Source organism: Bidens hawaiensis, unplaced genomic scaffold (genome assembly GCF_021521415.1).
Source record: "Bidens hawaiensis isolate Kalapana, Puna unplaced genomic scaffold, B.hawaiensis_p1.1 tig00016935_1, whole genome shotgun sequence".
NCBI lineage: Eukaryota > Viridiplantae > Streptophyta > Magnoliopsida > Asterales > Asteraceae > Bidens > Bidens hawaiensis.
The window spans coordinates 251134-276701 of record NW_027492562.1 but is presented as its reverse complement, the minus strand read 5'-3'; the positions used below and the strand labels follow the sequence as shown (position 1 = coordinate 276701).

The 25568-nt window shown below is 34.2% G+C and overlaps 5 protein-coding genes across 7 annotated transcripts in view; 1 reads left to right on the top strand and 4 right to left on the bottom strand.

Moving 5' to 3' along the window:
• The window catches only part of LOC143552491 (PHD finger protein ALFIN-LIKE 3-like), a 166435-nt gene that overhangs the window by 8958 nt on the left and 131909 nt on the right, over window positions 1-25568 (top strand). The gene's annotated exons all lie outside the window — the stretch shown is intronic.
• Window positions 169-3442, bottom strand: LOC143552489 (putative protein arginine N-methyltransferase 3). Its single transcript, XM_077042704.1, has 7 exons — window positions 2982-3442; window positions 1772-2209; window positions 1603-1700; window positions 1414-1492; window positions 1060-1320; window positions 798-965; window positions 169-708 (listed from the first exon to the last, which is right to left on the bottom strand). Exons 1-7 carry the CDS (start codon window positions 3270-3272, stop codon window positions 271-273), a joined length of 1773 nt encoding a protein of 590 aa, XP_076898819.1. The 5' UTR covers window positions 3273-3442; the 3' UTR covers window positions 169-270.
• On the bottom strand, window positions 4379-8289 carry LOC143552469 (25S rRNA (cytosine-C(5))-methyltransferase NSUN5-like). The gene is made up of 13 exons (XM_077042681.1): window positions 8009-8289; window positions 6927-6985; window positions 6790-6840; window positions 6543-6678; window positions 6364-6449; window positions 6166-6264; window positions 6037-6090; window positions 5790-5934; window positions 5639-5700; window positions 5473-5560; window positions 5295-5375; window positions 5060-5221; window positions 4379-4940 (listed from the first exon to the last, which is right to left on the bottom strand). The coding sequence occupies exons 1-13, from the start codon at window positions 8250-8252 to the stop codon at window positions 4696-4698; spliced, it is 1512 nt and encodes a 503-aa protein (XP_076898796.1). The 5' UTR covers window positions 8253-8289; the 3' UTR covers window positions 4379-4695.
• On the bottom strand, window positions 12819-15288 carry LOC143552467 (uncharacterized protein At4g33100-like). The gene is made up of 4 exons (XM_077042680.1): window positions 15126-15288; window positions 14966-15050; window positions 14383-14489; window positions 12819-13088 (listed from the first exon to the last, which is right to left on the bottom strand). The coding sequence occupies exons 1-3, from the start codon at window positions 15218-15220 to the stop codon at window positions 14409-14411; spliced, it is 261 nt and encodes an 86-aa protein (XP_076898795.1). The 5' UTR covers window positions 15221-15288; the 3' UTR covers window positions 12819-13088; window positions 14383-14408.
• LOC143552487 (uncharacterized) lies at window positions 17709-23214 on the bottom strand. 3 transcript variants are annotated; one of them, XM_077042702.1, is made up of 13 exons: window positions 22878-23214; window positions 21123-21297; window positions 20950-21033; window positions 20620-20861; window positions 19946-20186; window positions 19773-19852; window positions 19598-19682; window positions 19365-19496; window positions 19166-19279; window positions 19036-19083; window positions 18854-18935; window positions 18745-18780; window positions 17709-18260 (listed from the first exon to the last, which is right to left on the bottom strand). In XM_077042702.1, exons 1-13 carry the CDS (start codon window positions 23012-23014, stop codon window positions 18166-18168), a joined length of 1551 nt encoding a protein of 516 aa, XP_076898817.1. In that variant the 5' UTR covers window positions 23015-23214; the 3' UTR covers window positions 17709-18165. The 3 variants fall into 3 exon arrangements, with proteins under 3 accessions (XP_076898817.1, XP_076898818.1, XP_076898816.1); XM_077042701.1 differs by having other exon boundaries at window positions 17711-18260; window positions 18854-18938; XM_077042703.1 differs by lacking the exon at window positions 18745-18780 and having other exon boundaries at window positions 17710-18260; window positions 18854-18938.

The following is a 25568-nucleotide window of genomic DNA, read 5'->3' as shown; positions in this document are numbered from 1 at the left end:
CTTAAAAAACTGGATATATAAAAGATTGCAAAGTATCATAAACAAGCTTAAAAACCGATATAATATAGTCATATGAGCTACCAAACCAAACACTTAACAGCATTCAATAAAAACAAGACTCAATAACAAACGAGATTGCAAAGTATCATAAAAGTTGCTTTCCTATCAAAATTATCATCTTAAAACACCAAAATTGCAGGCCACAAGAAACCACATGAGGCTTTCAACAAAATTATCATCTAAACCACAAACGTAAAGCACTTAACCACTCTAACGCATATTAAACAATTGCACGGGCAATTTTTGTTTCTGACCATCAAACCCAATAGCCGTAACCTCCAGTGAAATGTCAATGCTACGATGTTCAACACCACGTGCAATACTGATGCGAGCGTTAATTTTTGCTGCCGGGTTGACTTCACTACCAACCATTGAACCACTCTTGGTTGTCAACTTCTTGGATGTTAATGAAACTGGTTCCCGAAGAGTCAGTAAAGTTTGAGACCAATGTGTTGGAGGGGTATATGGTGATGTTGACAAAACCGTAGGGGCTTCTTTGCAAAACCTGCTTGTGAATGAAGTATCGAACCATAGAACTACTCCATAACACTTTGTTATGGTTGACAATGCCTCTTTTAACTTTTGTTCTAATTGAACAGATGCAGTGAAATCAACTTCATCCGGTTTCATTGTCGCCAAATCAAACTCCTAGTACCAATAGAATAACAGACATTAAACTACATTACATAATCTTTTATATTATTATCATTAACAAGAAAATATATAATTTAACCAACCTGCAGAAGAGCAGTATCTGTCACCAAATTATTTGCATCCACCACATCGACAATAGGAATATGAGCAGCATCTTTAACCAACTCGTTACCGACTGAAGACATGTTGAATCCATAAACATTTTCCCAAAACGGGATACTTGTAGCCCCTTTTCCAAATCCAGCAACAAACTATAATATAAATGATAAAAACATAATACTTAGTAGTTAGTACACATCGCACTAAATCAAAGTTCATTAGTTCATTAGGATTAGGTGTACAAACCATGGTAGCTGTATCAGGAAGCATGGCACCACCGGGCTTTAACCAATGGTCACGTGCAACAAGCACCGAGCTGAGCATTGACTCATAAAGTAGACAATAACCCATCCACTCACTGACTAGCACATCAACACTTTTAGGCTTAATTTGACCAGATTTAACAAGATCTTCAACCATACTATTAATAACTTTAACTACTCCAGTTTCCTGTTTGGTATTTCCGTTTGAAGCTTCATTATACAACAGACCATTGTCTTTTGCAATCTGCAGGTATTGAAACAATAAAAAGTTTGATTACAGGACGACATGCTACTCGTTAAAGGTGAAGATGTTAAAAGCAATAATTATATGAGTTACCTGAGAGGCAACTGTAGCCATTTTATCACTTGCTTCAACTGCATTTACTATTTTGGCCCCTCCTTGGGCTGCAAATAGACTAATAAAAACAAAATTTTATACAAAATAGTTATCATTTTGTAGACCCATGTATAATACATGCTAAATAAATGAAGACATAAATATTACTCCAAAACAACAGAAACTCACCTTAGTATTCCTGTGCCACAACCAACATCCAAAACAACAGCATCCTTAAAAAGAGAAGGATTGTCTACAATGGCTTGTCTATAAGCATCTGTTCTTACCTACATCACATAACAAATTATTTATAAATTTCACTTAGATGATTAGAATAAGTAAAAATGTAAAACAATACCTTATCACTTAACATCTCTTTGTGTATACCAAATGAGCTATACGAGCCAAAATAGTCCTTATTCACGATCATAACATTACGGTCAACAGCACTCAAAGAAGATTCATTTAATCTTTTACCATTTGAGCTCTCCCCATTACTTGCAGAAATAGAAGTGTTTCCATTCACTTGATATGATTCCCCGTCAGAATTGTCATCAATGCTCATCGTTTCTATACCGTCTGTATTTCTAGCCATATCATCATCATCATCGTCATCAGCTTCATCTTCATCAAAACTAAACAAAAGATTATCTTCTTCCATATATGGTTTAAGATACATGGCATCATCCCATGGAAGATTGCTGCTTCCAAAACCAGATGGTTCATGTAAATGATCTTGTAGCTCTTTCCTAGACTCACAGGTACTTCCACAGCTCCAACATCTATTCTCCGCCACCTGGTACAATCATTAAATAAATGAATAACAGTGTTCCAAAAATCGAAATTAGTTGGCGACTAGTTACTGAACGGTGGCTTACCGATTCAATTTCAAGTAATTAGGCCCTATAATCAATATTCGGTCAAAGCCGGCCAAAATTGGTGAAGACTGGTTAAAATAGGTTAAGGTTCAATCAAAATCGGTCAACATTTTTGAAATATTTGGAAAAAGAAAAATACTTATCATATAAAACTATAAATTTTATTATGCAAGTAAATATATAAAATTTTGATAAATTACATATAAAATTGCAATCCAATTAATCACGATAAATACGTTTTAATCGCTAGTCGGTATCCCACCACCCGACCAAGGCCTCGCAATAGGGGTGCAAATGAGACAAGCTGCTTGCCTGCTTGCGAGCTACTCAAGCTCGTTAAAAAAGCCTAGATTTTTCGAGCTCGAGACTCAACTAAAGCCCGTTTAGTTATTAAGCACCGAGCTTGAGCTGAGCTTAGGCTCCCTTAAGATTTTCTCAAAATATATAAAAATAATAAAAACGTATAAAAACCGTTCAATAAAATATAAAAAGCCGAGCTTGAGCTTTAGAAAAAGAGCTCGAAACGAGCCAAGCTCGAGCTCAACCTCTCGTAAATCAAAACAACCCAAGCTGAAGCACAGTCGAGCTCGGGCTCAGCTCGTTTACGCCCCTATCGAGTTCTACAACAAGAATAAATAAACAGAACATCAACAAAAAGCAATTAAAACAATCGGTGTGTAAAACACTAACCTTAGATCTAACATAATTAATAAGCTTAAAACAGCCATAGAAATCCAACTTCAATGCCTCCTTAATCCTTGTAAAATCAAACCGGTGACTCGAACCACAATGTTCAAATAATAAACAAGTTGAAGTGAATTTAGATTCACAGAACAGACAGAGCAAATTTAGGTCATCATTATTATCATCTTCTCCATCAGCAGTCCAATCATCCCAAATCTGTTCTTCTTCATCAATATCAGTGTCTTCCATGCTCTGCGTCTCTTGTTCTTCAAGGTTATCGTGAAGTGGCGCCGCCATTGGTGTAATTAGGTTAAACTGAATTGGAATTGAAGAAATTGAAGTTAATTAAGTTGTTAACGATAGGTTAAATTAAGGAAATAGAGTGAAATTATTACCTGCAGACGAAAGCAAATTGAAGAAATTGAAGCTGCTGCTGCTAACAGCAAGGGTTTTAGACAGACTAGGGTTTTGATAATAATAATAATAATAATAGTGGAGGAGACAATGGATGTATCATGTATATATTATTGGTTGAACCGGTTATCTGGGCCGGGTTTACCCGGTTTGAAGGTTTAATCTGATTTCAATTAATAAATTTAATTCATAAAGAAAAATAAGCGAAACTAATATTACTATTACGCTATTTAGGTAAAAGAGCCAAGCTACTTGAGATGACTCGTGAAAATGCCCGATCGAGCCAGGCTTAAATGAGCCTGAACCCGAGCTCAAGCAAGTAAGCTCGTTTAATAAATGAGCCCAAGCTCAAGCTTATTCGCTTGTCGAGCTTGAGCCGGCTCACGAGCTTAAACGGGACTATAATATAATTTTTGTAATGTATATTATATTAATATATTTAATAATCATTAATTAATGTATATAATACTATGAAAAATAACTAAATAATACTTATGCTATATATAAAAGTGATTATAAATACATAAAAACTAATTAATAAATAGTAAACGAGCAGAGCCTGAGCCGAGCTTTGAAAACTACTAACAAGTCGAGCTCGAGCTTTAAAAACTACAAACAAGTTGAGCTCAAGCTTTAGAAATAGAGATCGAAACAAACCGAGCTCGAGCTTTAAGTAAGTTAACAAGTCGGGCTCGGCTCGTTTGCACTCCTAATGCTATTCTTATATAAATATAATAAAAAAAATGTTACTCGTAGTTTTAATGTTTGTTCGATTATATTATTTATACATATCTAACCATGAAGTAAAAGTGGCTCTCGGATGAAAGTAATTATTGAAATCATATGAGTGTGGGTATAAAGAGTTTATATCTATTGTCTAACCCCTTGTTTGTGCCGGGTACTCGGGTAGTTTTATATATTATGTTGGAATGTTTTAAGGCCTTTTTCCGCCATGGTGACATGCGATTCTGAAAATAAATGCTATTCCGTATGGAGGTTTGCATCATATTTGCTTGTTGTCTTGTCGATGCCTACTGAAGAGTCGGTAAAACTCGACAAATGATAATAATCGAGAAGCTCTACTCAAGGTGGTGTTTTGTAAGTCATTATATATAGAAAGGTAACAAGCTGTTTACTGAACCTGTTGTATAGAGTGAGAAAATGGTCACAAAAACATTGTTCACTTCATACTAATAATGTTCAAGAATATAGAGAAAAATAGTGAATAATCCTGACATGATACATAATTCCAACCTTTGGGAGAAAACAAAAGTTGTCAAAATTGTGTTCTAAACAAAACTGAGAATCACCATCTGCAAATCATTGAATTTCTGTGTAGATACAACCTAGAAAGCCTTGTATACGGAAGATATCTTACTAACTTATTCTGGCGAGGACGTCTTTTAACAGCTTCATCTTTCATATCATCCAAAACAGTCTCGCTTTCAACTTTCTGAGAGCTTTCTGGAGCATGAGTGGTGTTTCTTGTAAATAACGCGATAAAGAAGCCCTCTTTATCCTCCACAGGATCGGTTCGAAGAAGATGTTGTGCTGATTATCAAATACAAAAAACAAGAAGATTGGAAAACAAGATGTTATATGTAATATTATAAAGTGGAAAACTGGATTTGAACCGTTTTGAGATAAAACAAAAGTGTAATAAGACTTACATCCTTCAACAACCGGGAGGCCACGGCGGGCCCACTGTGGAAATGGAGTTGACAGTTGAAAACCATACGATGCAGCGAGAGGTAAGACTGATTTGACGACATCTTCATTTTCAATTTGGTGAATAGAACATGTGCTGTACACTACTCTCTCCACTGCTGGAACTAATTAAAAAGAAAAAGAAAGATATCATACAAAACAATATTATTTCCGAGATAGTATCAAATTTTAACTTACAAGACAATGCGTGACTTAGAGCCTGCTTTTGAAAAGCGGCAAGTTTAACGAGTCGGCCTTCATCACCACCATCACCGTCACCTTCCCAACATAATTAAGATTGGAAAAAAATGTATTAACACACAAATTTTCAGAAAGAAAAACTTAAAAGTGATAAAAATGTTGACAAGAAATTTACCAGAAGTATGTGACGGGAGAAGATAATCCAATCTATCAGCAACGGTCCCAGATCCAGAACATGAAGGGTCTAACAGTATAGCACGAACCTACAATGTATGCAACAAAAAGCATATAAAAAAATCCAGAAACCAGAAACCGACAGTTGATGACAAATCAATAAATACCTTAGAATATGACTGATCTTCAGGATTCAAGTTCAAGAAGTTTCCATGTAAAACTTGCACGTCTATATATCATGTCAGGTCTACCAAATCACACATAGATACAGATACTATATACATACATAAACATGTGTACAAGAAACTATAAGGATACTAGATGCACCCGCAAGTTTAGTGGTTTGTTCCAATCGTTTAACTCGGTCTTTATTCAGTTCACAAGCAACAATTTTTCCCTCTCCTTTCATAAGAGCAGCAAGATGTACTGTTTTGTTTCCAGGTGCAGCACATGCATCAATAACCTTTAACAAGGAATCGCATTAAAGATTTGCAGATTACTGAAATTAGAGAAGAATCTCTAACGGTTAGTTAATATACATATATATAATCCGAATAATACAAACCTCCCATCCTGGTTTGGCCCCAAGGGCAGCTGCTACCATGGAGCTTGCCTTACCCTAAACACCGTAAGTTATATTAATGATTTTATGTAATAATACATCAAAAGTAATAAAGAACTAAAAGAATCTTACTTGCATAAATACACTCCCATCTGTGACCAACGGATGATTGTGCAAATCAGTACCTGGTGGGAGCACCAGTAAATCGGGAATCAAGTCATCCTTCTGAACCTTTAAAAATATTAAGCAAAAGATGTAAGCAAGCAGAATACGTTGAAAAATAATAATGATGATAGTAATATTCATATAATCATATGTTAAATAGGTTACCTCATTCTCTTTTCCCAGTTCAGACATAGCAGTTTCAACATCCAGTTTCAGAGTATTAACACGAACATAGCGAGGCTTCTTAACATCTGCAGCATGAAATCATAAATTCATAATCTCATGTCATGAACATCGAAGAATATAAAACAAGTATGCAAAAATAAAGAACTTAGAACACAAACCATAAATCTGATACTGAGCCATCAAATCCTCTATACGTTTTGCTCCCTTTTTCACCAAAATCTTCGCAAGAGCGGACTGTAACGGACTTTTCCTGAGCAAGAGATACCTTTCTGCATCCCCTGTTAGAGATGCATCCTATCAAGCATTGAAATCACAATATTCAATTTACAGAAATGAATTATTTGGCTACATATTCTACTTTATCAACTGCAAATGCTGAAAAACAAAAACAAAGGATTATGCTACCTGTCCAAAAAGAATGTCATAGATAATTATGTACACCAACTCCTCTTGCCTCTGCCATCAAAAGAACAATAAATTAGTTGATATTAAAGGTTTTAAATAACAGGTTATACAAATAACGTATGTTTCACAAGTTTTACCTTCCATTTGCTGTTTAATACATTAGCAGTCTCCATTACATCCTTAATGATCGGAAGATCTGCGAATATGAAAACAAATATCATTTTCTAATTCTTATTGCTAGGCCTGTAAACGAACCAAACGTTTAGGAAACCGTTCAGCGGAAGTTTGTTCATTTAATTAAACGAACGAACATGAACACGCGTTTTTTTCGTTCACTTATGTTCGTGAACTGTTCGTTTAGGTTTTGAATGAGCCAACACGAGCATGCCCATTTTCTTAATGTACGAAGTTGAGTCATGCAAGTTCAATTCAGTTCGGCTATTAGCCTAAACCGAAACCAAAGTCATCAATTAATCGATTTTAATAACCAGTCGGTTTTCGGTTCGGTTAATAACCCAAACAAAACTTGAGCTAAAATTTTGCTTAGATTTACATAAAACGGAGGCATAAAAGCAAGAAACATATGAAAATATGAATGGTTCGGTTCAGTTGATTTCGGCAAAAAGGAAACAGTAACCGGCTTTCAGTTAATTCAGCTTTCGATTAATTTAGGTTCGGTTCCGGTTAATGGTTCGGTTATTGCTCACCCCTAGACCACGCACATAAAAAAAATGTTCGATTATATGTTCGTGTTTGGTCAAAGTTAAATAAACTAACATGAACATGAAATCATTCGTGTCCATTCGGTTTGCTTACAGGCATATATAACACGAAGTGGAGGTATAAGTACATGAAATGGAGCCATGGAGATATAAAAGCTAGAAATATATGAAAATATGAGTGATCCGGTTCAGTTATTTTCAGTTAACCGATGGTACAAAAAATAACCATAAACAGATTTTCAGTTAATTTAGGTTCAGTTACGGTTAATGGTTCGGTTATTGTTCACCCCTAGACTACACACATAAACAAAAGAATATGTATAATTATATGTCTGTATTCGGCTAAAGTTAAATGAACTAACACGAACATGCCTCCGTTCGTGTTCATTCGGTTCGTTAAATAACTAACTAACTAACTAACTCTAGGGCTTGTTTTCAGCTACATTTAATTACAACAACTTAAAAAAAATAATAATAATAAACTGAAACTCACTCACATTTAAGTGTTTGACAGACAAGAGCAAATGTGGCCTTCTTATTCCTGACGGTAGGACTATAAACTAGGGTTTTAATTGAGCCAACGGCTCTACGGTTAGCGTCTCCGTGCAGTACGCTTCTCAACACCTTAGCCGCCTCACGCCGAGCGAAGTATGAAGACCGTTCTATGTTAACCACACGCCAGCTCTTCGGCTCCTTAGCCGCCGGTTGTTTTTTAGGCTGCACTGCCTTCTTAGGCGCCATGGTTTACTGTTCTTTGATTGCAGTCTGACGAGCTGCAGACTTTTAAGTTAAACCTGAAGGTAATAGGAATGGCTAAAAAGAATAAATGAAAAAACCAAGCCGGTGACTCAAAGCATTCGGGACAGGTATTCTCGAAGCATGATAAGCTCAGGTTTAGGCTCAGGCTCAAACTTGAATGAGCTGGCGCGAGCTCAACTCGTTTACTTTATTGAGCTGAAAATTTAAGCTCGAGCCGAACACGATAAAATGTTTAATTATTTATTTTTATTTATTATTTTACAGATTAGATATATACAAAAACAAAATACAATATTAACATACATATTATTTAAAATTTATAAATTAGAGAATTAAAAGTGTTGTGTATTTTTTTTTGTGTTTTTATCTATATAATGCTTAAAAGATCGAGTGGTATTTATTTATTTATTTATTTTTCATTTTGGTTTGCTATTTTATATACACGCACATTAAAACTTAGGGTTTAATCTAGCCGAGTCTTATAAGTTGGTTGTGGCTCAATGGTAGAGCACTCACCATACAAGTGAGAGGTAGGGGGATCAAACCTCACTACCACCAACTTATATGGGAGATATGAGGGATGACCCTGGCTTGCCACGGTTCAAGTCCTGATCTCACCCGGTTTTACCGGCTCCTCGCTGTCGTGCCGTTTGGCGGGCGTGGGGGTCGGGTTTTATCCGTGAATCCCTTGATAACCGTCGTTTGAGTCAATCAAAAACCTAATTAAACTATCTAGATAGGATAAGTAGGATATCGTATCCACCAGGAGTATGTGGTCAATGTGATTCGTGTAAGCAACTTTAATATTATGAAGTAACAGATTTAGTGCTGATCACACAAGCAATTATTTAAATTTAGAGTTAAACAAGCAAACGAGTAAACAAGTTTCAATCAATTAACAAAGCAAATCACACTCGGGAATTCAAGTAAGCAACCTATAGTAATCTCATGCAACCTAACAGATTAATTATTACTGGTTAACTACAGACTGATCAATCAGACAAAACATTAGACATCAATAATTGCTTTACACACGGCACTGGTTATCAAACGGTCCTTGCCAGTGTGACTCAGTTAAGGGCAATTATATGTTTTATCGTATTTAATCTAATCAAACAATCATATGATCAATTATCTAGCAACTGGTAACAAATCGTTCAGACCAACGTAAACCTAAACCGACTGAACACACAGAAATACTAAACATCAGTAATCATATATCAACCATAAACAATTATACATAGTGTTCTTAATCACATGAGAAAAACTGTAAAAGTTACAAACTATACATCCCGCGTATGATTCGGAGAAGACTAGCCGAGCATCGTAATCGATAGATCTTCAATTATGATGAGGAAGACCATTAGTATTGATCAAGAGATGATTGGTAGCCCTGGAATTCACCCAAAATTGCCTAATAGCTGTTGCTGGTCGTCAATCCTGATTAGGGTTCGGAAAATAGAAGATATAGGTCAAAATCCGTTTTTTCACGTTTTTTAAGACCATCGCGTATCGCGATGGCCATAGACCCTACTCGTCGCGTACCGCGACCTAAGAAAACCTCATATTTGGATTCCTCTCGTCGAGAAACCCAAAATTCATATATTGTGGCTCCAGTAACTCATTTTCTAGCTCAGGATATGCTCGTTTTACTTCAAGGTCGCATTTTGTCAACCCATCTTGTTCAGTTTTAGCATTGGCTTATGATTTCTCATCCATACTCTTCCCGAATCCTTATAACACTTGCCAAGACATCAAATTATGCTTCGGTCTTCCCGAGATATCATTCCATGCTCGTACAGGTCTCGCATTTAGCATCTTTAACGATCAATTACCTAAAATACAAAATCACGTATAAAGTACCAAAGTTCTAACAATATACTCAATAAAACTACATAATTAATACACTAATATATATACAAAATACCGGATTATCATCCCTCAACAGGTGGACCGCTAGGAGCTCCGTCCGTCCGGAGTAGTGGCCGGCTCGGGCTACCTTTAGCCAATGGGGCCCGCGTACGGGGTACCCGGCGTTACTTAGTTGGCCGTTCAAAAAAAAATCTAGCCGAGTCACCCTGGCTCGAGTTCGGCTTGTTTAGAAATCCAACCTAGCCAGCTCATTTAGAATCGAGCTTTCTTTGAGCCGAGCAATTTTCAAGCTTATTTTGAGCAAGCCACAGAAAAAATTTTGAACAACCCTAGGCTGATCGAAGGACGAGTATGAGATTGGTTTTTAAAATTTTTCATGAGTATGAGGTTAGGTGATACCTGACATGATGACCCGAAACCACATGCTCGTTTACCTTATATACATGAATCATAAACCCAAGAATTTTTAATTTTAATTTTTATCTTTTTTTAACATTTGTCTAATAATGTTTCATTTTAGCAGGTTTACAGGAAACACTAATTTTTATGTTTGAGATGTGTATTTAATGAGTGTTTATAATTATATATGTCCATGAAGTATATACATAAAGTTATATTAAAACTATGATGATAGTATGAATTTATGATAACTTTTGTATGCATTAATGCATGTAATGTATCATATATTAACTTGTACTCTAATTCAGGTAACCAAATAAAGATGTTATCAGCTCGCGTGATTCCATACTTAAAATTTGTTTTATACAGAACACGTCCTATGAATGTATCTATAATAATAATATATATAAACGAAAACCCAAAAATCCTATGTGTCGCGATGTGGTCGCTTCCTCCTTTTTGGGAGTCACCAGATTTGCTTGATTTTTAAATTGAGGCTTCTCATGCATTTGACCCGAATTCATGGGTATGGGTCTTATCAAACCCATATATTTCTTAAACGGGTTATAACATCTCATTATATTAAAAACTAATCTCACCAAATATTTGAAATAATAATCCTATAAAGTTGGGATATACTAAAAATTAATATTTGATTTGTTTAAAAATATATATATATATTATTTATAATTACAAAACCAATTTGTAGTAAAAAAAAATAAACCGGTCTTTGGTCTCATCAAATCCATATCATTTTAAAACCATGTTATAATATCTCATTTATTTGTTAAACAATTTATCATCAAGCCATAAACAAAAAAGATCAAAAATAAATAAATATTAGAAACAAATAATATAAAACAACCCCCGTAATCAAACCCATATATTTCTTAAACGAGTTATAACATCTCATTAAATTAAAAACTAGTCTCACCAAATATTTGATATAAAAATCCTATAAAGTGGGATATGCTAAAAATTAATATATGATTTATTTAAAAAAAGATATATATTATTTATAATTAAAAAATCAATTTTATAGTAAAAAAAAATAAACGGGTCTTGGGACTCATCAAACTCATATAGTTTTTAAATCGGGTTATAACATCTCATTTATTTGTGAAACAATAAAAAAAGATATATATTATTTATAATTAAAAAAACCAATTTTATAGTAAAAAAAAATAAACGGGTCTTGGGACTCATCAAACTCATATAGCTTTTAAATCGGGTTATAACATCTCATTTATTTGTGAAACAATTTATCATCAAACCATAAGTATATTATTAACTTTCTTACGGATCCTCAAGAAGGAAGATCTACATTACGACCGGCCGATATACTTGTTTTTGGGTGGATAGGGAGAAGACACGCTTGTGTCGACCTCACAGGAGTGTCCCCTCTTGTTGGGATTAGGGACACTGGATTTGTAGCAGGCCAGGCAGCATTGAAGGCGGCATCGGGCAAGGTTGCTAAACACGAGAGAGCTTGTTTGGAGAATCAACACGTGTTTATCCCCTTCGCCTTTAACACTTTTGGTTTCTTAGCTCCGGATGCCGTGGACCTTTTGAATATGGTTCAGAAAGTTGTGTATAGTAACGTATCAGCCCATAAGAATCAAAACTTTGTTTTTAGTCGGATTGAGTTTGCTATCCAAAAGGGGGTTGCGGCGCAGCTTGTTGCCCGCTTACCTGCCACTTCATTGTAAATCCTTTGGATGTTTCTATGAAATATAAAAGGAGCCAATAAGAAAAAATTAAAAATAAAAAAATAAAAATTCAAAAATAAATAAATATTAGAAACAAATAATATAAAACAACCCCCGTGATACGGGGATAAAAACTAGTACTTATATATATGCGCATATTCCTAAACGAAGAAATAAATAAATAATAAACGTTAAATGGTGTGTTCCAAATACCAAACTATCCGTCGTATCATAGAACCACACCGTCACAACCGAACCATATGGCATATGCATTTCAAACAACGGACCAACACACTCGTTTCGATTTAAACGGTTTGATCAGTTTCAAGTTTGATTGATAGTTTTGTACATAGTTACACATGATGATAATGGTAGTATCAATGAATCAAACTCCCTTAAACTCTTCTTTAAGGTTTTCTTGTGCCCAGGAATTAAGTTAAATCATGTATACTTATTTAACATTCAATAAACACTCACCAAGGATAGAACGTCGTTTTCTTTGACAATTCGCATATACGAGACAGTAACACAAAAAAAAAATAATAACAATAATAATAATAAAGCACACTCCTATAGCGTGTAAAACAAGACTGCCATAACTTATAAAACTGTTTTACTGAGATAACACTACAAACTTGTGCTGTGTTGATGGCATTAATTACTAAAATCTTCTATATCAGGTACATTATTTCTTGGTAATGTTACAGTTCCAAAACGTTAACCAAATTGTGTGTCAAGAATTCGTAAGAAACATAAGTACTGATATAGTTAAGAACAGATTCAGATTCTGGACAGAAGATGGTTTCATCTAATCCACTCAGTCGATGTGTTGGCACGGCTGCAGAGACAAAGTTATCGTGTTAAATTCATCATTTTTACAAACCAAGATTATGGCAAAGGCCAAAAGCATAAACTGCAATAACAAAATTATAGACTATAGAGGTGACAAAATGGGTGCGCGGGTACTGGGTCAAACGTCAAAGACAAGTAGGCCTGTAAACAAACCGAACGTTCAGTGAACGATTCGTGAATTGTTCGGCAGGAAGTTCGTTTATGTTCGTTTATTTAATAAATGAACGAAGATGAACAAATGTTTGTGTTCATTTAATTAAAAGAACGAACATGAACACATGTTTCGTTCGTTCATTTATGTTCATGAACGTTCGTTTATGTTCATTTTTGTATAAAACTTTGGATAAATCATTTACTTAGTGTTTTATATTTGTTCGTTTATGTTCATTTAAGCGTGTTCATTTATGTTCATTATGCTTATTTGTGTTCATTTACGCTTGTTCGTATATATCTGTTTATCTTTGTTTTAGTTATGTTCATTTATGTTCGTGAACTATTCGTTTAGATTTTAAATAAACGATCACGTTCAATTTTTAAACAAACGGACATGAACATAAATACTTGTTCGATTAAGTGTTCTTGTTCGTTTACAGGCTTGTGTTTGGCCCAACAGACTCCAAGAATTGCAACTACTATGGTTACAAACATCATAGTATTTCAATATAAATCCAATATTAGGAGCAAAATACACTATAAGCGACTTTCACACCATTTCCCGTTCTCCTATTTTTTTTTTTTTTTTTTTTTTGTGTGTCTAAACTGCCTTATCTACAGAAAAGAAAAAACGACTGCTAAGTTGGTGATTGCAAGTGTAATACTATAACGACTTGTCTTATATAGACGTATGCAGTAAAACAAAACAATTTCAAAAACTTGTATATATTACTCGTGGAGATACATTAATGACATAACATCATCACAACATGAATCTTTTAACCAATTGTTAGGTATTAAAATGTAGATGATCAAAGCTATGAGTTTACTCCTCGCTAACATTTTAACATTTCATTTATATTTTTTTAACAAGGCAGGCCAACAAGTTTACACAAAAAGGTGTCGGTGACTCAACTACTTAATGCAACAAGTAAAAAAAAGATAATATAAAGAAACATTCTAATGATGTAAATGGTTACGTTTTAGGTTTTCGTATCATTAAGTAAGTGCATATTGATCGACACACTTTATCAAAAACAATCAACCATATCCTACAGAATACAGATTTAGACAAGCAAACTTCAAACCAAACATTTTCAATAAGAAACTTCAAAAGCAGAACTTACCGCTTTATATAAAAAACAAGCATGACTCATTTAGGAGTAGCAGCAGGTATTCTATTCTGCCCTTCCGCTTCCAGAAAGCGGCTCAAATTCTTGTCTTCTAAATGTTTCTGAAACATAACATAGAAAGATAATTTAAAAGAGAGCATACGAAACTAACAGTTAACACGTATGCAAGTGTTCATGATTTCACATCAAACTAGAAACACATAAATAAAATATTAACCAAATTACAGGCCTCGAAATGCAGTCAATCCCCAAATTCGACCATAACCAAACAAAACTGTGAATTTGATTAAACGACCATTTGGTTATGGTTACGGTTAACGTGTCTTCGTTAACCGACTTTAACGAAACCGAACCAAACCTTGTATGTTTGTAGTTTTCCAAATTTCAACTAGAACAGAGAAAAAGAAACACATTGGGCAATTAACTAACCTTAACCGACCTAAGGCTAACTAAATGTTGCATAACCAAATAGAACCGACTGTGCACACCCTTAATTATAATGATTACAAGATGACACTACATGTTGCATATCCCCAAACTAAAGGCAATAACTTTGAAGTCATATGAGTTCGCTTACAGATAAACATTCTTTGTATTTGTGCCACTCGGAAACACATTCTTCTTTATCCCAGTGTCCCTTCAAGAACTTGTCAGAATACCACCTGTATAAATAATATACACATCATAATATTAATTAGGGCTTTTCACTATGAACCCTAATAATAATAATTACTTACTTGTTGAAACAGTTATGGTAAGCAGTTCTGAGATCGGCGCAAGGAGATGTGTTTGTTGATGATGATGAGTTTCGTCTGTCTCTTATGAATCCCATGTATATGTATGTATGTATGTATGTAAACTAAAAGATGATGATCAATTAGGGTTTATTGATTTGATTTGGGGATAAATTGATGATTTTATTATTTATTACAATTTCAATTTCTGTCTTGGATTTTCAAGATTGTTTTTTTAACCTCTTTCCTTTATGGTGAACAAATAGGAACAAAAGTTAAATTATTATTATTATTATTTATTTATTTATTTATTATTGACGGTCTCAACTCCCAACTAATATATTGGTTGCTGATGGTTGATGGTTTCGTCTTTTAATGTATTTATTCTCACTAATTTGCGACTAACAGAATCGTAACGTTGTTAGTTAGTTGCAGGTCAACAAAAAAATGTTTTTGGCTAAACCCGCATTTTGTCCACAAAACTCATCATTCTCGTCCAAACATCTTGTAACATTGGATCGGATCTTTAGAAACATTTTTTTCTAGTAAAAGCCATAATTATTAAGGTTGTCGGAACTCTGGAACCATTGTCGGAAGCAGTTAGTGGTGCTCAAGTGGCGGTGGTTGGTCAGTTGGTGGTGGTGGTGTTTAGGTTGAGTTACCTGGCAAAAAAATATGGCTTTTCCGGCCAAAAACATCTGTTCGGCGACCTGCAAATAACGGCGTTATGATTCTGTTGATCGCGGACCGTTGAGACCAAAATGTGGGACCGTCAGCAGCCAATTCATTAGTTGGGACCGGAGAGGACCAAAAGATGATAATTATGACTAATAAAACCCAATATACCTATAATACAATAAAAAATTTAGGTATTGAATTATTATGGAAGAAAATATATTAGATTTAGACAAAAAATAATAGCATCGAAACCTGAGTACGGATGTCGTGGTGGAGGGCGGGACAAGAGAAGACGGACCTGCTTACGTTGTGGAGCTCAAGTCCATGAGTGGATAGGGGAGTGGGCCACCACTCTCACATCACTAGATGCTCCAAGACGATTATCTCGTAACATAACATGTTTAGAAGAAAATAAAATGGTTACATCATAACATAACCATTTTACGTATCACAACTAAATATATATACACAAGTTATATGATTATTATAGCTGTAAATTTTTCATTTTTTTCCTTGACGGCGTTGAACAAAACGTTATTGTATGTTTTATTTACTACATCGTTTTATATCAAACTGTCATTTATTTGTATTTTAATGTTGATGCCCATTTACTATGGAATTCAACTCAATCCAAACAATCGGTTAACCACTTTGCCATTTCAAACCAAAATCAAACCAAGTACGTTTTTATCTTGTTATTTTTCATATTGACCAGTCACGAAGTGATGTTAGACCGGTCATTTGTTTCGGTTCGATCTTTTTTGACAATGACAAACATAAACAAATTTATCAAACATTGCTCTTCTCTTCAATCATGAGGCTTAATATGTGCATATACTTGACTACTTGAGCCAAGTATAGCATCAATCCTGATTTCAGTTCCTTTACTCCCCTTTATTCTTTTTCAAATTGGTATGTCCCAATATTATTTGACTTCACATTCAATTAAGCTATATAAGTTTAATGTGAATATTAAAAATAAAATGATCCAATTACAATAAAGAGGCAGGTAAGCGGGCAACATTCAATTATTTGCACTTTTCAAATGCTATTTTTTAACGCATCTCACGTGTAAACCTACTCCTTCATGATTATATTCAAAGACGATTTCTCGACAGCCGTGAGACCATGCCACCTAATGCACAGGAACCGGATAAAATCAAATCAATAAATTAACTCATTCCAATCAATAAATCTATAAGAGCCTTGTTTGATAAACTTACATATACTTAAGTAATGATTTTTATAATCCGTTACTTCTAAAGGAATTTTTGATGCCTAAAACTAGAGGTGCACAAATTTGGTTTTTCAAATACCCGGTTTCGAGTATGCAACCGGGTTCGGGTATCCGGCTATTGAAATATCGGGTATTAGCAATACCCAGATCGGGTTCGAGTTCGGGTTCGGGTATTGTCTCCAAAAACCATACCTTACGCATCGGGTTTGGGTCGGGTATAGAACCGGTTATTTGAATACCTATCTTCGGCTATTGAAAAAAACCCTATTTTCGGGTTTTTTCTAGCATTTTTCCAGGTATCTTTAAAGTATAGATTGAATTTTTTAAGGAATTGCACTTTTTCGGAGTATTTTCGGGTATTTTTTAAGAAATTTCGGGTATTTGAAAAATCTGGTTTCAGGTATGGAACCGGTTCTGGTTTTCGGGTATTACTGAGTATAAATCGGGTCCGGTTCCAAGGGCATACCCTATCCGTACCCTACGAATAGGTACGTGTTCGAGTATTAGAAACTCGGGTATAAAAAAACCGGTTCCGGATTTGGTTTTTTTTTGCACCTCTACCTAAAACCTTTGCTTCTCTCCTTTTTATTCTACTTTATTTGTCTATAAATCATTTTTAATGCAAGAGTTCATATCACTTGCACCATATACATGATCTATAACGAAAAGCTTACGCAACTCGTTAAAATAACTTCTAGCAAAGACAATCATTAATACTAGAGATCTTTACCTGCCAAAAGCTCACACACAATAATAGTAATAATAATAAAACAGTCAGAAATATCCAGAAAAATCTAAAAAAAAAAAAAAACTGCCACAAGAGAAGCCAAGTTGTTGACTTGTCAACCTGGGCAAACATAACACACAACCAGCCCTAGTTTACTACCCCTCACTTGGGCTTTTTATACTCTACTGTACACTTAATATTATGTTGTTTTTCAACTCCCACAGTGACCTAATATTGTGGATGGTCAATACTGCCCTCAAATCTTTGATTCAATACAACGAGTTCAAGGAAAGAGGCAGGCGTTTTAATAGAGAATGTAGGGGTAGCTTTGGTATTTCCCAGGCAACAACCTGATAATAATAATAAACAAGTTGTGCCCTCCGATTCCATAGCTAAGCTAACTATGGCAGCATCGAGTCGTTGACTGATGTCAGCATTTGTATGTCGCTTTCTTTGGTTGCTGCTTTTGTTGCATAATCCATCTTCAGTTCACCTGCTGTTATGTCAAGAAACGATTTTTATGTTATTAGGGAAAGCACAACAGAGGGCAAAATAGTCTTTTTGACAAACGAGTTCAAGAAAAGTAGAGAACACAAGGAAAAAACAGTCTTTTTTGTGAAAAAGCGTTCAACAAAGGGCAAAACAATCTTTTTGGCAAATCACGTTCAAGAAAACACAGCAAAGGGCAATTCCACAATAGTCATTTTGGCAAAACACGTTCAAGAAAAACACAAGGGCAATACAGTCTTTTTGACAAAACGCGTTCAAGAAAACACAACAAAGGGCAATACAATCTTTTTGGTAAAACACGTTCAAGAAAACACGACAAAGGGCAATTCAGTCTTTTTGGCACAACGCATTCAAGAAAACGCAACAAAGGGCAAAACAGTCTTTTTGCCAAAAAGACGTTAAACAAAAAACCATAAAAAGTTCGAGAATTTGAGAATTTAAAAATTCAGCTGAAATTAGTATATGCTTACCATATAAAGAATCACTAGACGCACTCCGCATGAGATCTGGTCAAAGTCAAACAAGACTTAGTAAAGATACCAATATATAAATATTATATAATAATCTCAACTAACTTACCAGGATTATCACGCAGTGCCTTTACAGCATCAAAGTTCTTGTACGTATAGCCCACAAAGTTCAAATCTTTATTATTCAACTGCTGCTGTATAATAATATTAAAAACACAAAGTATCACAACAGAAGCAGCCAAAACAATGGTTCATTATACAACTTTATATTAATATTAAAGAAGAACGCACCTTACGTGAGGGTCCTGAACCGGTTCTTCCAGAAGTTGGAGGGTTCAACTGATGAAGTTCAAAACTTTAGTCCATATTAAACTGAAAATTGTTAATGACCTCAAATGAAATAATGTATTTATACAAATACCTCATCAAACTTCATAAAATTTCGGGTGTCTAGTTCTCCGTTGACTTCAGGTTTGAAAGCTGCTTCCATTTCATATAATTTATCCCACTCAACATCCTTGAACCACGGGTGTGCCTGAAACAAGCAAAAGTTGACTATGTGATATTAGATAATCAGAATTCATTAATCAGCTCTAGGGGTAAATAGGTAAATTTTATACCTTTATTTGGTCGGGCCCACATGTACCGAGTCTATGTTCAACATCACAAAGCAGCCTGTAGATGAGATCCTTAGCTTCTGGTGACAACATTGTGTCTTCTGGAAACCTAAGATGATTCTTCCAATGAACAATCTGAAATATTCGCTTAATCAGCTTCAGATGAAAATCATAAAATAAAATAAAAATAAATAATTATTCGTGCTTCTGTAAGTAGATGCATGATTGTGTGATACCTTCCTGCATGTGGTTATTGGATCATTTGCATAAAATGGAGGATATCCAACAAGCATTTCATACATTATAGCACCTAAAGACCACCTGCAATAAAAACAGTTATTAACAAAACTCGTGATGTAAAATAATAAAAATACTAACAATAATAATTATTATAAGCAAAATCATACTAACCAGTCACACTCCATGCCATATCCTTTCTTCAACAAAACTTCAGGAGCAATATAATCAGGCGTGCCCACCGTTGAAAACGCCTTTTCACATAAAAAATGAACAAAAGTTAACATATTTATAACTCAAAATCATCGCCTGGAAAGACAGTGGCAAAGTTGTAAATAAAAACAAACCAGTTTTCTCCTGTTCATCTGCCAGTGCTGAAGCTGTTCATGTGCACTTTTCCATTTATGTCCATTTTCAGCATCGGGGATGCCATCAATGTCCATTGGTTCACTTATATTTTCATCAACCATAGCTTCATTTTCATTTAATGTAGATAATGTTCTACAATCAAGCGGCTTGCAGAGGCCAAAATCTGAAAGCTTCATGTGACCATTTTTGTCCAGTAGAAGGTTGTCAGGTTTTATGTCTCTGTAATATGAAAAAAAACAAAATAAAAGATTAATTTCAATTTCACTTCACCCTGTTCTGTTCTGTTATCCAGCTTTTAGATTAAATAAAGGTGGCAATTTTCGAATGAGTCTATTCAAGAAAAGAGAAGGGTAAAATGGGAACATGTTAAATAGGCAAAAATTCAAACAATCATCCTAAAACGAACCCTTTTCAACCCAAATAAATCTTGACTTGTTATCTTACCCGCCCATCTTGCCAACTCTACTAAAGTTACAATCTTGATTCAAGAAAAGAAAAGGGTAAAATGGGAACATGTTAAATAGGTGAACAAGTCAAGCGGCTCATACTAAAAGACGAATCCATCTCAGCCCGAACGAATCTTGACCCATTATCCACCCGCCCATCTTGCCACTTCTAATAAAGTTACAATCTTGATTATCTTTAGACAAACCTGTGAATGTAGTTATGTTTGTGAATGGACTCAATAGCCAAAACACTTTGAGCTATATAAAACCTAGCAACATCTTCTTTTAGTGTGTCTTCTCTCATTAATAAAGTCATCATGTCGCCACCGGGTAGGTATTCCATAATGAGGTACAAATACTCAGTGTCTTGAAACGAGTAATATAATTTCACTATGCAATGACTTGCCACTTCTGCAAGCAAGTTTCTCTCAGCCCTAACATGTTCCACCTGTAAAACAAAATATGAAATTTATTTAATTACAGTAAAAGAGAGCGAGATGCAGTTTGACTAGTCAATAAGAAGATATATTATCTACCTGTCCTCTAACAAGCATTTCTGACTTCTTTAGCTTTTTCATTGCATAAATATTGCCAGATTTTTTCTCCCGACATAACCGTACCTGTAATGAAATAAGATCAATTAAAAGTTCAAAAGGTCAAACCTCAAAATGTGATTCATGATTAAAATTGTTTTGTGTTTATTTCTAACCTCTCCAAAGGCTCCTCTTCCAATGATGGTCAAAAGTTCAAAATCATCAACGCATATTTTGTTCCGTTTAAGTCGCATAAACTCGGTTTCCTTTCTTTCTAAATCCTTAATCAGATTAATTTGTTCCTCTTTAGGCACATCCGAAGAAGCCAACTTCCTCTCCAAAACCCATCGCCTGCAAAATAAAAAGATCAACACAAAATTCTAAAAATACTTAGAGACGAACCATTAAGATCATTTCAATGAAACATTCTATTTATATAAATTTCTACTTCAAGCCGTATGACCGCTTTGCAAAAAAGCAAACATTTTTAACTTTATCCAGAAGTCTTTTCAATGTGACATCTAGGGATGAGCAAAACTACCAAGTTTTGAGTTTTCGGTACCTGTACCGGTATTCGGTACCAAGTTTTGAGTTTTCGGTACCAGTACCGGTATTTCCCAAATTTTGGCTTCAATACCGGTACCTAACCGAACATTCAGTACCTGTATCAAGAATTTGGGAAAATCGGTACCGTTACTCGCTCATCCCTACTGACATCCATGTATACTAAAAAGAAGTCAACATTTGAACTATGGGTGTCAATTTGCGTGCGCGTTAACTTGAAAAACAATAAAGAGTATATGTCATCCAAAAACCATAGATATCAATGACGACTGTCGAATCCATGATTTTCAACCATGGTATTCATATTCATAGCAAAAAATCTAAGGAGATGTGCTATAATAATGATTATTTTAACTTCCTTTTATCCACCCACGGAGACATCATTTGTTAACTTTTGTGACACGAAACCTAATTTGATTTTTGAAACCTCTCCTTAATATACGGTTAATACTAAAGTTCAAACCATAAAACTACATTGCCGGAATGCAAATTATCTACAAAAAACCACCACCAAAGATGCCAAAAATCACAACTTTTGGTAACACAATATAATACTAGTATGGTACACTCACCAATGATACACAACCATATGATTATATTATTTCTCTAAATAATACACAACCTAAAATTAACTTATATTTCCCAACAAATCACAACTTTTGGCAACACAATATAATACTAGTATGGTACACTCACCAATAATACACAACCATATGATTGTATTATCTCTCTAAACTCTAAAATAAACTTATGATTCCCGGCTGTCGGCGATACGAATTGGATGTCATATCAGCATTCTCAACTACCATTTCAAGCTAATTAAGAAACTTCTAACCTAAAAATCCAAGAAAACTACAACAACAATTCAAATCAACTACATGCATAATCTCAAAACCTACTAAACGTGGATCTATCCAATCTTTTAGCAGTTTTTCAACAACCAAGGCTAGATCTCACAGAACAATAAATGCAAGAAACAGTTTTGGTACCAGACCCAAATTCACCAGTCCAAGATTCTTCAATTAAACAGCATAAAACAATAAAGGGTGTTGGAATTAAGACTTGGATTCACATAAAAATCAAAACTTTATCAAAAAAATGTGACCTTTCAAACAATTTTGGTACCAAACCCAAATTCACCAGTCCAAGATTCTTCAATTAAACAACATAAAACAACAAAGGGTGTTGGAATTAAGCCTTGGATTCACATAAAAATCAAAACTTTATAAAAAAAAATGTGACCTTACAAACAATTTTGGTATTCACCAGTCCAAGATTCTTCAATTAAACAGCATAAAACAACAAAGGGTATTGGAATTAAGCCTTGGATTGACATAAAAATCAAAACTTGATAATAAAAATGTGACCTTTCTTTGCGTTCTTGAATGTTCTTCATCTGAGTCTTGTAGTGATTCTCTATAAACTGTTTAGCAGCAGCCACTTTCTCCATGGTCAAACTTGACCCTTGAATTTCATCATCTCCAGCTTTGACCACATCTTCCATTGTGTGAATGAATCTTGATGTGTGTTGTGTTTATCTTGGTCTGCAAACAATGAAACTGGAAGTAAAATGGAAAGCTCAAGAAACCCTTTATGGGTTACCTCAGCAGCAGCTGATATTAAGTGAGAAAGTAATTAATTTGTAGTGTATGTATGTATGGGATGTATGTGCGTATGTAATATGTATGTACTGTAGGGTTTTAATCTGGTGTATGCAAAGCCCAAAAACTAGATCGGTTATTTGTATGACAGCTGTTTTGATCTGTCTAATCTTGATATTAGGTTTCTCTTTCTTGTCTTCTTTGACTCCATTAAATGGTCAAACGCCACTATTTTTTATTTTTATATTATTTTATTTTTATTATTATTTTTCCTTTTTACTCAAATATATGGTTCATGTTTCTATTATTAAATTAGAGGTGAACAAAGCGGTTAAAAATTCAAAATTAGTTTGGGTCGAAACCGATTTGGTTTGGTGAATAAAAGTCAAAATCGGTTTATGATCGGTTTCGTAGGTTGAAACCGGTTTTTTAACCAGGTTATGATTGGTCTCGGTTCGGGTTATGATCATTTTCAGTTCGGGTTTTGACCGTTTTTTGTTCGGTTAAGCGGGTTGGAACCGGTTCAGATTCGGTTTTATTTTCAGGTCGGTTCGGTTAATCGGTTTATTCGCCCACCTCTATATTAAATAGTTAGTTTAAGGGGTGAGATTGTTTTTCTTCTTCTATTTAACATCTATTTGGATCATTGACGGGTTATGTTTCATCCAATCATCTTCATTTCCTCAAGTACGATATGCGGGGTCCTAGGATGACACGTCCCGAATGAAATCTTGTACATCAATCCTGAAGAGTCACTGCTCCATCCAATCTTATAGGTGCTATTTATTTGTCTCATAACAATTTTTTAATGTCTATAAAGTTCTGTTTTTATATCAGTTATTTAAAATAAGTATTTGAATTTCTTTTCACTTAGAAAGAAATTACTAGTTTTCTTAAAATAATTAAGTATCTTGAAAACAAACAATTTCTAAACTCTATATATAAAATAATTGATTTTCTTTTCACTTAATAACTCATTAATGTATCAATATCAATATCAATATCAATAAATAAGAATAAAGTAATACTTCTATTAAAGAATCCATATTCCCAACAATAATAAATTAATACTTTTATTAAACAATCCCAGAAGTATTTAATAACTATTTAAGCACAATTTAATACACGTATGAAAGCACTAATGATATTATACACACAAAAAAAAATCAAAATCAAAATCATTTTTATTTTTGTTTTTATTTATTTTTTTTGCAATTTTGGTGGGTTAGATTTCTAAGAACAGATATGTATTGGTTAAAAACACATCTAAATTAGAAAGGAATATTGGATTTTAATAATCCATATTGAATTGTATTGGCCGATAATAATCCCTATTCATTTTATCGTCACCGGCGCGGTCCCAAATTCAAAAAAGTTGGCCCCCAATGGTCCCCCGTTAAAAAGGACTTAACGACATTATACTTTTTTTCCGAATTTCAAGCTAACTTTTTAGGGCTATTAATCGGAAGAAAGATACGAGTCGAATGATATAAAACTTAACTCCAAACAATGATCCAAACGACTTGATTTTGGTTAATTGTAAGTTCAAACACCTGAATTGAAGCATTGTTTCGTTATTTTGAAGCACCGTTTCGAACTAAGTTTTACATCAATCGACTCGTATCCTCATAACGATCAAAAGCCCTAAAACATTGGTTGGAAATTCAGAAAAAACTATAACGCCGTTAAGTCATATTTAACGGGGACCATTGGGGGTCAACTTTTTTGAATTTGGGACTGCCAGTAACAATAAAATGAATAGGGATTATTATTGACCAATATCATCCCATATGGATTATTAAAATCCAATATTCCAATTAGAAAATAGTTTTTTTCTTTCTTCTAAATAAACATATATCAAAATTTGAATATAAGTATTGTGTTTTTAGGGATATGTTTTTAACCCTTGATTAACCAATAATATGGGGTTGTGATTAAAGTTTAAATCATTTAAAAAAAATTTATATGATTTACAACTATTGACCAGATTAAGAATATATTTGACGTGGTCTTTGGTCAAGGTTCTACTTGTAGCACCATGTGTCACACTCACACATCATCCCTTGTCATCACTTCTCTACTTTTTAGTATAGAAAAGACTACAATATTCTAAGTGTAGATTACAAACTTTACTCTAAATGATTTGTTAATAATTTCAGTTTAGTGATGTTAGGGTGTGTTTGCAATAAAGAATTGAAAGTGCTAAATAATATTTGGTGGGTTAGTAAACGAGTTGAGTCGTTTTTAAACTACTAATAATCGATTCATACAAGCTTGAAATAAGCTAATCTTAAACAAGTTTGAACCCGAACATAAATTGAAGCATGTTTAATAAGCAAGTTTAAGCTCAAGCTTTACATACTAAGCTTGATGGCTTGCGTGGCTAAACAAATCTTTATTTATTTAAATATATTTTCAATGTTGTATATATGTATATGGTCATTCTATAATTAAATA

Bases quoted from the DNA above. Each gene is read 5' to 3' on its own strand.
- LOC143552489 (XM_077042704.1), bottom strand. From the start codon at position 3,272: ATGGCGGCGCCACTTCACGATAACCTTGAAGAACAAGAGACGCAGAGC. The intron at 1,701-1,771 runs GTATTGTTTTAC...TATGTGATGTAG, and splicing joins AAGAGATGTTAAGTGATAAG to GTAAGAACAGATGCTTATAG. The intron at 709-797 runs GTTGGTTAAATT...TATTGGTACTAG, and splicing joins CAGATACTGCTCTTCTGCAG to GAGTTTGATTTGGCGACAAT.
- LOC143552469 (XM_077042681.1), bottom strand. From the start codon at position 8,252: ATGGCGCCTAAGAAGGCAGTGCAGCCTAAAAAACAACCGGCGGCTAAG. The intron at 6,265-6,363 runs GTAACCTATTTA...ATATTTTTAAAG, and splicing joins AACTGGGAAAAGAGAATGAG to GTTCAGAAGGATGACTTGAT. The intron at 6,091-6,165 runs GTAAGATTCTTT...TACGGTGTTTAG, and splicing joins ATGGGAGTGTATTTATGCAA to GGTAAGGCAAGCTCCATGGT.
- LOC143552467 (XM_077042680.1), bottom strand. From the start codon at position 15,220: ATGGGATTCATAAGAGACAGACGAAACTCATCATCATCAACAAACACA. The intron at 15,051-15,125 runs GTAAGTAATTAT...TTATTTATACAG, and splicing joins TACCATAACTGTTTCAACAA to GTGGTATTCTGACAAGTTCT. The intron at 14,490-14,965 runs GTAAGCGAACTC...GTTATGTTTCAG, and splicing joins AATACAAAGAATGTTTATCT to AAACATTTAGAAGACAAGAA.
- LOC143552487 (XM_077042701.1), bottom strand. From the start codon at position 23,014: ATGGAAGATGTGGTCAAAGCTGGAGATGATGAAATTCAAGGGTCAAGT. The intron at 21,034-21,122 runs GTTAGAAATAAA...ATTTCATTACAG, and splicing joins GAAGAGGAGCCTTTGGAGAG to GTACGGTTATGTCGGGAGAA. The intron at 18,939-19,035 runs GTGCGTTCTTCT...ATTATTATACAG, and splicing joins GTTCAGGACCCTCACGTAAG to CAGCAGTTGAATAATAAAGA.